We start from the raw sequence: 15,455 nt of genomic DNA, 5'->3' as shown, positions 1-15,455 counted from the left end.
CGCCCGAGAGGAGCCCGCGGGGCGGGGCCGCAGTTCCCGGGAAGCGCCGGGGGACGCGTGCCGCCTGCCCAGGCCGCCCGCGCCCCCGGCTCACCTGAGCTGCCCGCCTCGACAGGCCGCACCCGCCGCCCCCAGAACCGGCGCTAGGAGGTGGAGCCCCGGCAACTGCCTGCCCCTCTCGGCCTCTGGGCCGTGGAAGGGGTTGGGCCAAAAACACCGAAGAGACCTAGGTGGGAGACCCACCTTTCCCAGAGGACCTGGGTGTGGGTCTAGGTGATGACTCAGTCCTGCGTCCTAGGGAGCAGAGTCAGAGGAGGGCCACTTGCCCTGACTTAAGCTCACAGGCAGGGCCCAGGGCCAGGCCCTGAGACATCTCAGGAGGACTCTAATGATAGGCTTCCTTCCTGGCTGTGGCAGGGAAGAGGCCTGGTCCTTAAAGTGCCGCATGACACCCCACCCCAGTACTGCAAGGCTGCTTCCCACTGTGTCGTCCACCGGGCCCCCACTGCGGCTGGAGGGGCACAGAGCACAGAGAGGAACCACCGGGAGCTCAAGTATGCTCCAGGCAGGAAGGGGTGGGCTCTAGAAGCACAGGACTCTTTCCAGGGGAGTATATACAAGTCTTTATAAAAGAACAAAGCTCAATAAATATGCAGCTTTACACAGAGCCAACCCAAGCCTGAGGTGGCCAGCAGGACTGGGAAGGAGAGAAAGAGGGGATTGGGGGCTAGGGTGCATCCCATTTGAGGACAGATGAGAGTGGCCATGGGAAGAGGAGCCTGGGAGCCCAACCCAGAGGATTAGAGATGGTAACTTCAGGAGTAAGGGACAAGGGACTTCCTGGGCAGGTGTGTGGAGAGGGTACTATTGCCCAGGCCTGAGGCTCTGCTGAGCCCTCCTCCACTTCATCCAGTCCGACAAAGTGCAAATCAGCCCTGGGGTGGTAGCTGGGGTCCTGACTGACACTCAGGCTCATGCACACATGAGGCAGCAGGTGAAGCAGGTGCCGCACCCCCAGAAGCATGCTGTCTGCTGTCCCTTGGTCAGTGGCACCTTGGAAGCCTCCATCTGCTCAGACTTCCCTGCAAGGGTAGGGAGACAATTTCCTTGGCTGCTGCCATTTGGAGTGGCTCTGGTCACCCTCTCCCCCAACCACGATCCTTAGTTCCCTTCACTGCTACCTGCCGGAGACACCTACAGGCAGTGGGATTACGTGGCTTGCCCAAGCTCCTCCATGTAGGAGGCCCCAGCATTTGCCCTCAGAGCGGCTCACTTCAGTGGGACCAGCTCCTCCAGTGGAGGAGACAGGCAGTGGGATTAAGTCTAAGGCTCCTCTCTATCCCATCCCCAAATGCTGATGTTCCCAGTTATCATCACCATGCCTTTACCCACTACCAGAACTTAGTACAACAACAGCACACTAAGCCACCTGTCCCATACGCCAGCCAGGCCACTCACGAGGCAGTGAGAGTGGAATTAAGCAGCAGGGTGGTCCTGATTCGGTAGAGCTGGGCCAGAGTCAACTTCCTGTGCTGGACAGAGATCCCTGGTGGGGGCTCAGGTTGGACCCTGGGAGAGGGTGGCTCTCTGTACCTCCTCCTGGCAGGGCCTGCAGGCTCCCCAGGCAGACAACTGGTTCTGTCCCCAGGCTCTGGAGACTCAGGGCTGCTGCCAGGTATGCATGCCCAGCCAGGTCCAGCTTTCTGAGCAGAGCCCTGAGTCCTAGTGCCAGGAGCTACAGTGGCCAGGCAGAGCTCTGACAAGCTGCGGCTGGGAGCTGGGGGTCCTCCACAGGTGGCAGCCCCAGACAGCAGCTGGAGGAGGCTGGCCTCAGATTTAGACTTGAGCAGGCGAGGCAGGCTGGGCAGCAGCTGGACAGGGGTGCGGCGGCGGAGGCGGGGCGAGGGTGGGGGTGAAGGAGTTTGTGATAACTCTGTGGGCTGGGGCACTGGCTCCACCGCAGGGGCTGGAGCTGAAAAATCTTGCAGGGAGGTGGGGGACAGGGTGCCGTAGGCAGAGTCCATGGAGCAAGAGCGGCCATCCACTGGGCCCAGCGGCAGCAGTTCGCTGGTGGGTGTGATCGATGAAGCAGTGGAGCTAAGAGAGGGCTCATCCGACTGGGAGCTTAAGGGGCCACCATCAAACTCAGAGGACAGCATCTCCCCAGGTTCCACCACAACCATGGCCAGGGTCTCAGTGGAGCCATCCGAAGCACTGTGGGGCCAGGAGGAGGGTCAGCCCAACCAGAGGAAGCCTAGAAGGCCTGGAACAGATCTCAAGGCTCAGAGCTCCTCAAGCTTCTGGGCCCACAACAGACAATAATGGATTCCAACACTCTTTTCTGGTCTAAGAATCTTCAGCACAGGGCTCCAGGCAGCCACCACTAATAGATCAAAGCTGACACTCAAATTAGAAACTGTTCTCCCTGCCTGGACCCTGGTGGGTTCTGAGCTGCCTCCGACATCCCCTTGCATGTTTACCACATGAGGCTCTTCAGAAGGGGCCATGGCTGGGTGTCAATGGCTGAGAGCATGAGTCCTTGGCGGGGGCACATGGCCTGCTGTGTGGTCTTGGGTAAACTTACCAGTGCTGGGAGTTGAGGCTGTTGCTGCTCCTGCGCAGGATGGTAGGGGAGCTGGCAGCCGAAGTGCTGCTCTCACCTTCCTCCTCCTCTTCTTCTTCCTCCTCTTCCAGTCTCTGCAGAGGTTGCTGGTTGCCTGGGTGCTCCTGTGCGCGCAGCTGTTGCAGCTGGTTCTGAAGGTAGGAGTGAGTGGGCACAGGGGTAGAATGGACTGGGACCAGCAGCCTCCAGTCTGGCCTGCCTACCCTCACACCACTATGCTCTCACCTGAGCATTGTAAATGGCATCCACCCAGCCTCGGCACAGGGCCTGGCCACTAGCCTGGAATGTGTAGGCCCCCACGGCACTGTGGAACTCGTTTAGGTAGATGAGGAGGAAGGAGCCTGGTCAGGAAAGACCCACATCAATGTTGGTCGAGATCAGAGCCCCTCCCATTGCAGCCCCAGCCCCAGCCCAGGAGCAGGGGCCAGTGCTCCTCACCAGGGTCCCGCAGCTCCCGGCACACAATCTTGTCCACCAGCAGTGGTGGCCTGATGACCTTGGTCCTCTCAGCCTTTTTCACTGCCTTGGTCACTAAGAGCAGATCAGTGAAGAGGAAGCAGTACACATCCATCTAGGGTGGGGGAGCAGGAGAGGGTCAGAGTCCTGGGCTTGCTGCAGTGTGCTGGGAGCACTAGGAGCACTGAGAACACTGCGGTATGCAGGGAGTGCTGGGAGCGCTGGGAGCACTAGGAACACTATGCTGGGAGCACTAGGAACACTATGCGGGGAGCACTAGGAACACTATGCGGGGAGCACCGGGAAACTGCAGGATGCTGGGAGCACTGGAGTACACCGGGAGCACTAGGTTTTTGTCAGATACCTCTGCACCCCCCCTGCCCCCGTCAATCTTTAAAATTCAGAGAAAGATGATTTTCTCTGAGACACACATTTCTGAATTATTTCAACCAGTTTACATTAAAGAGAAGAAAAGGAAGGTGATTTTTAAATCACAATGTGTAGACTCTCAGCTACCCAGTGCCGAAAGCCTGAGCAGCACAGTAAGCAAGGCCCTGGGCAGTTCCTGGCCTTCATAGACCATGCCCCTCCTGCCCACCTCTATGGCTATGACCCTGCTGTTTATGTGTAAAGAGTACATTGCTTGCAGACCACCGTCCATCACCATAGCTACAAAAATTGCTAGTTCTTGGGTCACCACTGAACTGACTCTGCAGCTGAGAACCACTAGCTGCGGCCCATGAGGTCCCCAAGAAGGGTGGCCCACACCAAAGGGGCAAGGAGGGTGGGGCAGAGCAGGGGGGGTGTAGCCCCTAAGTCACCTTGCTGTCCTTCCCCTCCTTCATCTTTAGGCTCCCCTCCAGCAGCAGCTGCCGTGTCTCCTCTGGGGAGGCACCAGGGATGGGTGCTGTCAGGTCCAGATGCAGAAATTCCTTCAGGAGCTGGGGACGGGGGTGTGGGTGTAGGGAAGGTTAGGATCTGAGCGCCCACCTCAGCTAGGAGGTCAGCATCACCCCCGGCTGCCATTTGGCCCTTCCTCCTTCCCAGCAGGACGGAGGCCCTTTCCCAAAGACACACGTGCCCACCTTGTCCACCTCGTCGTTGCTACCCTCCACCACCTCATAGGCATCGATGCGGCTCACCACGGCCGCCAGCCGCTGCCGCTCCTGTCGCTGTCTCATGCATGTGTTCACGTGATGGATGAAGCGCTCCACCGAGCTGATCTGGGGACAGGCAGTGTGGCTTCAGGCCCGGGGACAGGGAGGGACAGACAGCTGGAGGAGACCCTACCCACTGTTGGGTTACCATGGTGGCAATGGCCTCCCTGTCGCGGGGCTCATCAGTCTTCCGCAGCACCGACTTGAGCAGCAGAGGGTATTTGGTGAGCCGCTGGTGGGGCTTGGCCAGCATGTCACTCAGCTTCAGCCGCTGGCACTGCTGGTGCTTCTCTGCCCACTGCAGCCAGAGGGGGCGGGACTCAAATCGGGCCCCGCCCAGCCAGCGGGAGCCCACGGCCCGCTGCAGCACCCCCAGCGCCCGGCCCGCTCTCACCGTGATGTAGGCGCGGAACAGGTCGTTGTCCCGCAGCAGACCGCGCATGTACTCCATGCAGCCCTCCTCCTCCATGCAGTATCGGACGTACGGCTTGAACAGCGACCCGAACTGACGCAGGGGAGAACAACCACAGCACCTGTGAGCCCGCGCTCCCTGTGGACCGGCCCAGGCCTCACAGTGCTTTCGGGACCACCAGGGGTCCCGAAAGCTTATTATTCCCGTTTCCACGTGAGGAAACGGCGCCTCAGCGAGGTTGACTACTGAGAGACTACTGTGGCCAGGTGCACGGGTGGATGGCCAAGGCGGGGTTCAAATCCAAACGCCCGGCACATACTTCCCACAGGGGTCACCCGGGGTCACTGGTCAGAGGGAATTGAGGGCAACAAGTACACGGGATTAGGCCATGGAGTCTTGGATGCCCCAACCCTGCCTCAGTGGCCTCGCCTGCGTCCGACCCTGCGCGTACCATCTTGAAGCCTTTGAGGAAGTCCCCAGGCTGCAGCAGGGCCCGCGTGCGCCGCGCCTTCTCCAGCACCGGAGCCATCACACTGCCCCAAAGTGCGCGGTGCAGCCGAGCGATCTCTGGGATGTTGCTGAACAGACGCTCCGCCTCCACCTGCGCAGGGCGGAAGGTGGGTCGGCCCCGCCCCACAATCCTGGCCCCGCCCCCTTCCCAGTACCTCCCCCGCCACCGCTCCCAGGCCAGGCCAGGCCATACCTCGCACAACAGCCCAGACTCTTGCAGGTTCAGAAGGCAGCACAGGAACAACTGTGGGGACAGGGGACGCTGCAGCGGACCTGAAGCCCCACCCAGACTCAGGCTCCCTTCCACGAAGGCCAGAATCAGGGATAAGGAGGGAGCGGGAGCACCATTTGGTCTTCTCATTTGGGAGCTCCAAGGCCCCCGTGGCCCTCTTGGGGGTCAACCTGCCCTCGCCCCACCTGGAGGACAGCGGGGGAGACTGTCCCTGCAGCATCCCCTGGATCCTCTCCTCTGCCCTGGCCCAGCCTCAGGTTTTGCCTTAGAGGGTGAATCCTCTTTCCAGGAAGACTTCTTGAATCCCCAGGCACAGGGCAGGCGCTCCCCTCCCTGAGCTGGAACCCCCACAGTGCCTATACATCCTGCTTCATGTAGGGTGTGGGCCCCTGGCACCTGGCACACACCAGTGTTCAGAAGCAGCGTTGAAGGAGAGAATGAGGCCTCACCTGTGTTCACTCAGCTTAACCTGCCCAATCTGCCTGAAGCCCCCTCCCAGGTGCCTGTGGAATCACCTGTTCCTGGGGGGGGGGAAGCCCTTCTCTGATTTTCCTGTGCTCCCTTTGTTGTTGGGTACCTGCTCTTTCTGCAAAACCCCAGATTCAGCTGAGAGTCCACCTAGAAAGAGACCAGGGCGGCAGGTAGGTGAGGTGGACGCTAGGATGGAGGCCCCCACTTACGTTGGTGATCACTCGCAGTTTCCTGATGTAGGAGGCCTCCGTGTGCAAGAGTTCCCACACTGCCTCCTGCTGGTGGCACTGCCGCCGGGTCAGCTTCTAGAGGGAGGGCAGGGCAAGTCAACTAGGAGCCCAGGGCTAGGCAGGGCAAGGTGGGGTGGGCAACCCTGCATGGAAGTCCTCGATTTCCTGATGGGGACACAGAGGTCCTGGAGGAGGCAGGCCACTCTCACCATCACATCAAGACACCCACTAAAACAGCCAAGCCCCACACCATTTTCACACAGCTTATTTCCCCCAAAGTGGGGACAGCCTCTTGGGGCCATTTTATGGAAGATCCTGTCACTGGGTCCTCATAAGGGCTATCCCCCTTTCATACGCTAGGAGGGACGGGAAGGCTGCAGCTGCACCCACCTCATGCCCATCAATGAGCTCCCTCCAGCTCTCCTCCAGCAGGAGGCACGAGGTATCCTCATCCTCGTCCTCATCTTCCTCTTCCTCCTCCCAGGAGTCGTGGTCAAAGCGCAGCCTCCGGGGCAGCCGGGGCAGCCCAAAAAGGCCATAGGCATGCAGCTTGCCCTCCAACTGCTCCATCTTGTCCACCTCCTAGGAGGAGACCCACTGTCAGGGTCAGGGCCAGCAGCTGCCCTGCCCCTGGAGCCCACAGGGCCACATACCCTGCCAAAGGCACTGGTGCTGGGGCTTGAGCTGAAGAAGCCACTGAAGCGACTGGCTGCCCGGTTCTTCCAGCTGTCACTGCCCCCACTGCTAGTGCCACTGCTGTTGCTACTGGGTAGAGAGCAGCTGGAGGGCAGGGGGGGCTCTTGCCCCGGGAGGCTGGACTCCCCCAGGAACTCTGACATGTTCTTGCGACGGCGGCCAGGTGCCTAGGGAGAGCACGGAGGTCAAGGCCAGCCTGACCAGCCTCTGTGACCCCACCTCACAGGGATTCCCAGGACCTCAGGCCAGCTTGGGATGTGGAAGGGTCTCTACGCCTGGCCCTGGGTGTCAGCTCTCCTGAAACCTGGACTTCTGAGGGCTGGAAGGTGCAGACAGATTCGCCCAACTGTCATCCCCCAGCCATAAGCACAGAGCAGGTGGGAGGAACAGTTATACACACACTCAAAGGCACCAACAAGTACTGCTCCAAATGGGGCCCGTGCCATGTGAGGTCTCACTCCTGAGCACAGACAGGCTCATGAACACACACACTCTCCGACTCCCTGGGCAGCAGAAGACTCAGAGACAAGACCTGTGGCTAAATTCAGAGAGGAGCCCTAGGCTCACAGCCGGCTCCATCTTCCAGAAGGAGAAGTTAAACCCCAAGAGTGGACAGTGAGGGACTCAGAGTGACTTCCCTCTAAGCTGTCCTGCTCCCAGCGCTGACAGCCCCTCCTCACCAAAATGTCGAGGCTCTCCCGGCGGCTCTGGGGATCCACACGCTCCAGTGCTGGGGACCAGGCCCCGGCAGACCGCAGGATTGGCAGGCTCAGGGACTTGGAGTCCTTCACACCCTGCTCCACTTTGCCCTCATCCCCTGGCTTGGCTGGGTGGTGTGGGAGCAAAAAGAGGTCTTCAGTGCCTGGGTCCGAGGGAGGTGAGGCCCCAGTCCTCTCTCCCCAGAGGATCTGAGCCCAGGCCCAGCTGCCCTCCTCCCACAGCCCCACCCTGCCAGCACCGGCCACCAGCCCCGGCAGAGACACCTGTATGGTAATGAGCCTGCTCAGGGCCACAGCCAATGGGAAGCTGAGCCTGGAAAGGGCTCCCATCTCCGGGAGGAGGCACCACCAGGTCCTAGCAACCCGGCTACTGTGAAGCCTGCTGCTCACCTTTGACCCGAAGGTAGTGTCCACCAAACCTGTAGGCCTCGAAGGTGAGAGACAGGGGCGTGTTGGACTGGTCGAGGTAGATATCCACTTTGCCCAGTGCAATGCCCTTTCTTTCGAACACGGGTAGCAGCACCTCCCTATCCCCAAGAGGGAAATGTGCGTGTTGGGACAATTATGCAAGACCCCTCTCCACCCACCTCCCTATCAGAAAAGGGAGGCATGGGCAGACTCCTGTCCCCAGGGAGCACACTGGCCAGCACACGCACGCCTTCACAGGTACACTGGGACCAGGCCCTGCACACAGGATTGGAACGCAGATGCACAGACCCTCTCCTGGTCTCTTGCACAGGTACGTACATCCACACAGGACTGCCCAGAGGTGGAGACTCACAGCCACCTCTCTCTCTCCCTGTCTCTCTCTCTCTCTCTCTCTCTCTCACACACACACACACACACACACAGACCTGGAGCCTCCAACTAGGGAGGCCTCACTGGCCCCAGCCCCACCTCCTCCCCCGGCAACACTGAGCCCTACCCCAGCGACTTCTTCTTCAGAGCCGGCACGATCTCTGTCTCTATATCCACGTTCAGGTCAAACTTCAAGGTGAAGCACTCCTTGCTGGGGTCCTGTGATGACAGGGGTCTATCAGCTTCTCCACTGCCAGCCCTCATCTCCTACCAGTCCCATCCCAGGAGGGAAAGCCCAACAGGCAGGTGAAGGCCAGGGGTCTCCCAGCCCTCCTCTGTCCCTGGGAGGCCACAAGTGCCCTCCTGCCCAAGGAGCTCCTGGAGAAACCTCAGCCAGAGCCAGGGCAGTGCTGGCTGCAGGGTACAGTGGCAAGGAAGGGACACGCTCACTCCAGACCCCATCCCGCATCCTAGAGTTCAGAGTGGGGAGGCCCCGCCTAGGGGAAAGGAAAGGGCCTGGGAGGGGCAGGCACTGTCTGGGCACTCCCTCTGCCAGCCCTGGGGGCTCCTCACATCTGTGTGTCTCCTCCTTGCTTTCTTCTTGGAGAACCTCAGTCCTGTACTCTTCCGGTCCCTTCAGGGAAAAAGTGAAGGCAGATCTGGGAGGTGGGGGTGGGCCCTCACCAGGAGAGGATATGAGTGGGGCCTTGGCAGGTCCCACATGGGATTGTGCGCCCTCTGGTGGCCAACACAGGCTCACACAATGCTACCCAGTCAGGCGTGGGAGTAGGCTCCCAGACACCTTGCAGGCTGGCCCAGGCTATCCACAGGGGTGGGAGGAGTTTGTCACTCGGCCCTCCTGCGAAAGGTGCCAAAGCAGCTGGTGCCTGGGGCTCTCCCCCATGGTCTCTGCTCTGCCCACCCCCCCCACCTACCCCTTGCCATCTACAGAGCTTTCCTCCTCCTCCTCATCCAGGTCCACCGCAGGGCTGGTACGTGGGGGGCATGACCGGGTGGACACATTCCGGGCTAGGACAGAGCCTTTGAAGAAAAGGGGTAGAGAGTTGCACCTTCTCCCTCCCTGACCCCTCCTTAGTCCTTGAACATGGCTACCTCCAGAGAGACAGTCTGTGACCCCTGGAATCCCTCACCAAGTTGCTAGGGTCCTTCAGGTCTTCAAGGAGATGGAGGTCTTTTTTTTTTTTTGTGTGTGTGTGTGTGTGTGTACCAGGGATTGAACTCAGGGACACTCGACCACATCCCCAGCCTTATTTTGTATTTTATTTGGAGACAGGGTCTCACTGAGTTGCTTAGTGCCTTGCCATTGCCGAGGCTGGCTTTGAACTCGACATCCTCTTGCCTCAGCCTCCTGAGCTGCTGGGATTACAGGCGTGTACCGCCGTGCCCGGCAGAGATGGATTGTTCATGATCATCTATCCCTCAGACACAAAGAGGTACCCCAGGATGACACCCCAGGTGCTGGGATCGTTGCAGGCAGGGACCAAAGTCCATGGATCTTCCTTTCAGGCATCCCCTCACCGCGCTGCATGGACAACACCTGTGGTCATGTGGGAGGGAGAGCAGGGCCAGCACTGCTGCACAGGCCTGGGACGGCCTTCAGAGGTGGGGCGGGCAGGCCCTCTCAGCCAGAGGGGTTCCTTGTTTCCTACCACAGGTCCTCTGACCTGCCTCCACCCCACCTGCCTCTGCCTGGAGGATCTGCCCGGAAGTCCCTGCCCTGAGGACCGCAGAAGGAGAAGAAAGGGGACTTTCTCCAGCTGGTCTGGGCCACACAGCACGGGGAGACACAGGCCTGCCCTCGAGATGGGCACTGGCCCTGGAGGGTCTGTCTTGCTAAAACAAAAGAACTGCCACGTATTTGGATTACAGATGACTCTCTTCCTCCTGATGACCCTGTCAAGGTTCCAAGGGTTACCAAAACACTGTCCCCACCCCAGAGCTCCCCAGGAACTCTCCGGGCCAGCAGGGGCCCTCTCCTGCTGACCTTGGGGGGGCAGGTCGAAGCGGACGTGCCCATCATAGCGCACAGCGCTGTGGAACTTGCTGTCACAGGCCTCGCAGAGGTTGAGCGGCCCCCGGCGGTGCAGCTGCTGACAGTCTGCGTGATGGCACACCTGCAGGTGGAGAAGGGGAGGGTGGGTCAGGGCTCCACGGGCAGGCGCAGGTGCCGCCCAGACCATGGCAGTGCTCAGCTGTGGCTGGCCCTCTCACCCAGCCAGCCATTCCCACGGGCACCTGATGCTTTGCCCATGTGAATTCATTTGGCAAACCTTCCCCAAGCACCCGCCGTGTGCCCATTCCTAGGAAGGCAGAGAGAAGCAAGGCCTGCCCTGGAGGAGACCTCGAGCAACAAGCATGAGGCTGGCAACCAGGGCCTCTCCCTGGGGCCCGGGCAGGAAGACCCCCAAGATGGAGCTTGGGAATGCTCTTTGGTTTGGCCAGTTTGGTGTTGGCGAAGCCCTCCACCCATCCACCCATTCTGTCGTTAATTCTGAGGCCCTAACGGCACAGGGTAGAGCTGTGGAACAGTCACCTGGGGTCCACACAGCACTGCTGCTGACTGGCACCTAGATTTACTGGGCCTGCCTCCTCCATCCTCCAGGGTGACTGTCAGGTCTTCTCTGCCCTCTAACCTCCAATGGCCCAGCCTAACCTACTGTGGTCACTCTGCTTCCTGCTATTCCAGAAAAACAAGCCAGCAGCAGGAGACCCGCATGTCCGGTCACTGTGTGCCGGTCCCACTCCAGTCTCAGGCAGCCTTCCTCCCAGGCCCTCCCCCAGGGATGCAGGGATGCTGCTCAGATTCCCCTTCTCCTGCACGGCCAAGTGTCCCTCCACAACACAGGATCACAGTCCGGCACAGCTCCGGGAGCCCTCCACCTCAGGAGCACTGCTGGAGCTGGCCGGCCGCACTCCCCCGCCAGCCCCTGCTCCTTCCCTCCACAGCGCAACTGTGTCTGTGTCCACACTCACCACAATCACCACTTCCCACGCCTTGCCTCCCATTCTGTTTCCTAGTTTTCATTTTTAAATATTTCAAACCTCATTGGGCACAGTGGCACATGCCTGTAATCCCAGTGACAAGGGACGCTGAGGAAGGAGGATCACAGTTCACTGCCAGCCTTAGCAACTTAGTAAGGCTCTAGCAACTTGGGGAGACCCTGTGTCAAAATAAAAAATTAAAGGGCTGGGATGTGGCTCAGTGGTGAAGCACCCTCAATCCCTGGTACCAAAAATTTTTTTTTTAAGAGAGAGAGAATTTTTAAATTTTTTTTTTTTTTTAGTTTTCAGCAGACACAACATCTTTGTTTGTATGTGGCGCTGAGGATCAAACCCGGGTCGCACGCATGCCAGGCAAGCGCACTACCGCTTGAGCCACATCCCCAGCCCCCAAAAAAAATTTTTTTCAAGCCCACTGAAAGTTATAAGAATAATAGCACGGGCCGGGGATGTGGCTCAAGTGGTGGCGCGCTCGCCTGGCGTGCGTGCGGGCCCGGGTTCGATCCTCAGCACCACATACAAACAAAGATGTTGTGTCCGCCAAAAACTAAAATAAATAAATAAATATTAAAAAAAAAAAAAAAGAATAATAGCACAATGACATCCACACAAGTGTCAATCACTGTCACATCTGACTTCACTCTCATCATTCCTTGCTCTGATGCAGAAATATGGCATGGCCTGAGAATAAGAATTTGTTTTTTTAAACAGGCTCTCACTATGCTGCCCCTGATGGTCTTGAACTTCTGCACTCAAGCAATTCTCCTGCCTGAGCTTCCCCAGTAGCTGGGGCTACAGTGGTACGCTACCCGGCAGCTCAAGGATGTTTCCTGCAAAACCCCACACAGTGGACACACTTGAGAACCAGGCCCTGTACGGATATTCCTTCTGATTCTCTCAGGCTCTCGGCTGTCTAAGGTAGGTCCTTTGTGGGGCTTTCCTCACCCAGAGTCCAGATGAGGTCTGCACAAGACCACGGCTCTCTCTTCACTCCTTGACCAGTGAATTCTCCAAGAGCTTTTTGTTGTTGTTGTTGTTTTGGCGGGGAGGAGAAGGGGGTCTTTCATAACCTGACGTTTGTAAGTTTCCAGCTAGTAGCCTGGCAGGAAGCCCCATGTGGATTGGCCCTAGATGGTTTCAGGCTGAGTGTCTGGATTGGGACTCTACTGACTCAGTGCTCCCTGACAACTGATCATTTGGGGATTTTTTTTTTTTTTGGTACTGGGGGTTGAACTCAGGGGCACTTGTCTACTGAGCAACAGCCTCGACCCTATTTTATATTTTATTTAGAGACAGGGTCTCACCAAGTTGCTTACTACCTCACTTATGCTGAAGCTGGCTTTGAACTCACAATCCTCCTGCCTCAACCTCCCGAGCTGCTGAGATTACAGGCCACTGGGGATCTTACTGCATCCTCTAAAGTCCCTTTTCCTACCTGGCATGTTGACACATACCTACAACCCTAGCTACTTGGGAGGCCAAGGCAGGGATCATCATAAGTTCAAGGCCAGCCTGGGTGACAAAGCCAGATCCTGTCTCATAAAACAGAAATAACTCAATAAATTTTTCGTGTTTTTTTTTTAAATGTTTATTCTTAAGTTTTAGGTGAACACAATATCTTTATTTTACATTTAAGTGGTGCTGAAGATGGAACCCAGTGCCTCGGGCATGCTAGGCGAGCGCTCTACCACTGAGTCACAACCCCAGCCCCAAACTTCTCTTGTTCTAAAGCCAGCTGTGCTAATTTGTTACAGCAGCTCCAGGAAACTAATACATTGGGCAAAAAATCTTGGGGTTACTCTGGACTTCCACCGAGTCAGTCTGAAAACTCTGCTGGCTGTATCTTTAGTTTCCATAACCTCAACACCCACCGATGCCCCTGTCACTTAGCCAGATGGCATCAGTGGCCTCCCAACTCTTCTCCCCAGCTCTGCCCACCACTTCTCCATGGAGAGCCAGAGTGAACATGTGCGAAGAGGAGTCACATTCCATCCACTCTAAACCTTCCAACGGCTCCCATCTCACACCCACAAAGCCAGACGTGCCCTGTCCTACACGTCTGTCCTGGCTTGCTCTGCCCCACCTGCTGGCCTCCTGTCTGTTCTCTGACCTGGCATTTGCTGGTCCCCCAGATAGCAAAGCAGCAGAGAAAAGTGGCCTGGACAGCAGAGAAACTGACCCCAGGAAGGAGATGGGAGGTTAAGAGGAGGTGGGGAAGGTTGAGGTCCACTGGTGATTCCATCCTCATGTGTCTGGGGCTGCACTGAGGTCTTACATGTGTCACCCTCTCCTCCTGGGAGAGGGGATTCTTATTGGACCTATTTTATCTAAGAGAAGAGTAAGGCTCAGAGAGGTTAAGTCATTTACCTACAGTCACATAGCCAATGGAGTCAGGACTTGAAGCCAATGTATGTGACTCTAGATCCCAGATTTTAATCACACTCATCCCATTTCAGGCATCTGAGAAGAGAGATGAGTGGAGGAGACAGGACACATGTCAGCCCTGGGGCCTTGTGGACAGGAGAAATTAATCTTCATTTGATGCTCATTGTTTTGGCCCTATGTTCCTCACTCCTCCATTACACAGAAAAGGGTTCAGGGCACAGAAACGGTGATCACTGGGTGATCCTGCTTAAGGGGTCTACCTTTTGTGGAGCTGGGTCCTGGGCGGCAGCAATGGACACTATAACTCAGACTGCTGCTGGCAGCCCAAGCGCCAGATGACCCCACTCCTGTGCCCCTCACAAGTGGTTATCAGGGCCTGAAGCAGGGGTGTGGGTCTCAGCCACTACAGCTGTTCCTGGCTCCTGCCTTAACTTACTGCCTCACTCACCCACCCCACCCCACCCCAGGCACTGCTGCCAAAGCCTGGCTCTGCAGACTCGGGCCCCAGGCTCCCAGCGTCTCCTCTTGATAAAGACACTACTCAGCCCCTCTTCCCAGGAGGTCCCCAGTCTCCCAGCTCAGCACCCCTGCACTGCACCCAGCCTGGGCAGCTAGCCTGGCACAGGCTCCCCCTCTAACCTCTTCCTAACCCTAGCAGCTTAGGTGCCAGTGTGGGTGGCGCTGCAGGCCCACCAGGCCCCAGCCCCATAGTGGGTGTGTGGGGGCAGGAGATGGCTGGCAAGTGCCTTTAGGGTCCTGAGGGGGGTCCCTGGGATCCTTTCAGCCCAAGTCTCTGACTCTGTGCCACAGTCATGTTTTTAAACCAATCCAATAAACAGCAGATTTCACACAAAGATCCACTCCTTACAGCAGATTCAGTGTTCAACAAATATTTATTGAGGACCTACTATAAAGCACTAGGCTCCCTTGAGGGCCTGGAGAGTCACTCCCCAGCCCTGCAATGAGCTTTGGTGAACACCACCACCATGGCTGCAGCTACAATGCACCAAAACCTCACCCCTCCAGTCTTGTGGGCACCCCCAGGGTAATAAACACCAGCTTCACCATGAAGCTCGGGACTAGGACCTGAACCACGTATTTCCAGACTTAACCATGCAGATCTGGCTGAGGACCCAGCTGCAAGTTGCAGGAACACACACACAAGCCTGCCAGGGAGAACCAGGAGCCCAATTGAGGGGCTGAGGCTGGGGTGGGCAGAGCTCCTTTGGATCATTTCCCCTCCCCACTTCCTCACAGCCCATGTCCAAACCACAGGCCTCCCCAGCTCCAAAAAGGGCCAGGAGTCTCCCCAACATTTAAGCTGAGTTGCCTTGTCCCCCAAGCCAGGTTCTTGGACCCTTCTCTCAGACTTGGGTGCCCCTCCCCACCCTTCCTGCCTGCCCACCAACACCCCTGAGGGTAGGCACCCCTGACAGCCCAGGAGGAGCCCCAGGTGGGGTACAAGAAGTCCCCAGGGGAGACCCCACCCCATGCAAACCACGGAACGGGCAGATCCCACACCTCCAAAGGCGATGGCCTTCCTAATAGCAAGGGAGGTGGGAAGGTGGCGGGGCCTGGGAGCACAGCCAAGGCCGCCCAGGGGTACCGGGAGCTAGGCTCCCCCTCACATAGGACTGGCCAGAGGCAGAAGGGAGGACTGTGTGCCCAAGAGGGCGCGGGGCTGGGACCCGTCCAGGGCCCGGGACGCAGGTGTGTCCGCACATAGGACGGGCACAAGGGGCCCG

The 15,455-nt window shown here is 58.1% G+C and overlaps 1 protein-coding gene across 2 annotated transcripts in view; it reads right to left on the bottom strand.

Annotated features, from left to right (window-relative positions):
* Positions 1 to 599: 599 nt before the first annotated feature.
* The window catches only part of Plekhg5 (pleckstrin homology and RhoGEF domain containing G5), a 23,074-nt gene continuing 8,218 nt past the window's right edge, over positions 600 to 15,455 (bottom strand). Inside the window, exons 2-21 of one of the 2 annotated variants that reach the window (XM_015501457.2) lie at positions 10,310 to 10,439; positions 9,240 to 9,345; positions 8,878 to 8,938; positions 8,432 to 8,523; positions 7,897 to 8,033; positions 7,468 to 7,613; positions 6,745 to 6,954; positions 6,482 to 6,673; positions 6,071 to 6,166; positions 5,352 to 5,402; positions 5,100 to 5,249; positions 4,631 to 4,741; positions 4,385 to 4,534; positions 4,165 to 4,302; positions 3,901 to 4,020; positions 3,062 to 3,194; positions 2,849 to 2,964; positions 2,585 to 2,754; positions 1,730 to 2,214; positions 1,477 to 1,532 (exon numbers count right to left, since the gene is read on the bottom strand). In XM_015501457.2, coding sequence (XP_015356943.1) covers positions 1,477 to 1,532; positions 1,730 to 2,214; positions 2,585 to 2,754; positions 2,849 to 2,964; positions 3,062 to 3,194; positions 3,901 to 4,020; positions 4,165 to 4,302; positions 4,385 to 4,534; positions 4,631 to 4,741; positions 5,100 to 5,249; positions 5,352 to 5,402; positions 6,071 to 6,166; positions 6,482 to 6,673; positions 6,745 to 6,954; positions 7,468 to 7,613; positions 7,897 to 8,033; positions 8,432 to 8,523; positions 8,878 to 8,938; positions 9,240 to 9,345; positions 10,310 to 10,439 — 2,850 coding nt within the window. Of the gene's footprint in view, positions 1,083 to 1,476; positions 1,533 to 1,729; positions 2,215 to 2,584; positions 2,755 to 2,848; positions 2,965 to 3,061; positions 3,195 to 3,900; positions 4,021 to 4,164; positions 4,303 to 4,384; positions 4,535 to 4,630; positions 4,742 to 5,099; positions 5,250 to 5,351; positions 5,403 to 6,070; positions 6,167 to 6,481; positions 6,674 to 6,744; positions 6,955 to 7,467; positions 7,614 to 7,896; positions 8,034 to 8,431; positions 8,524 to 8,877; positions 8,939 to 9,239; positions 9,346 to 10,309; positions 10,440 to 15,455 lie in introns of those variants that run through there. The other variant, XM_048783707.1, reaches the window with a different exon arrangement.

Source organism: Marmota marmota, unplaced genomic scaffold (assembly GCF_001458135.2).
Source record: "Marmota marmota marmota unplaced genomic scaffold, marMar, whole genome shotgun sequence".
NCBI lineage: Eukaryota > Metazoa > Chordata > Mammalia > Rodentia > Sciuridae > Marmota > Marmota marmota.
Note: the sequence above shows the minus strand (reverse complement) of the source record. Positions and strands in the feature narration are given on the sequence as shown.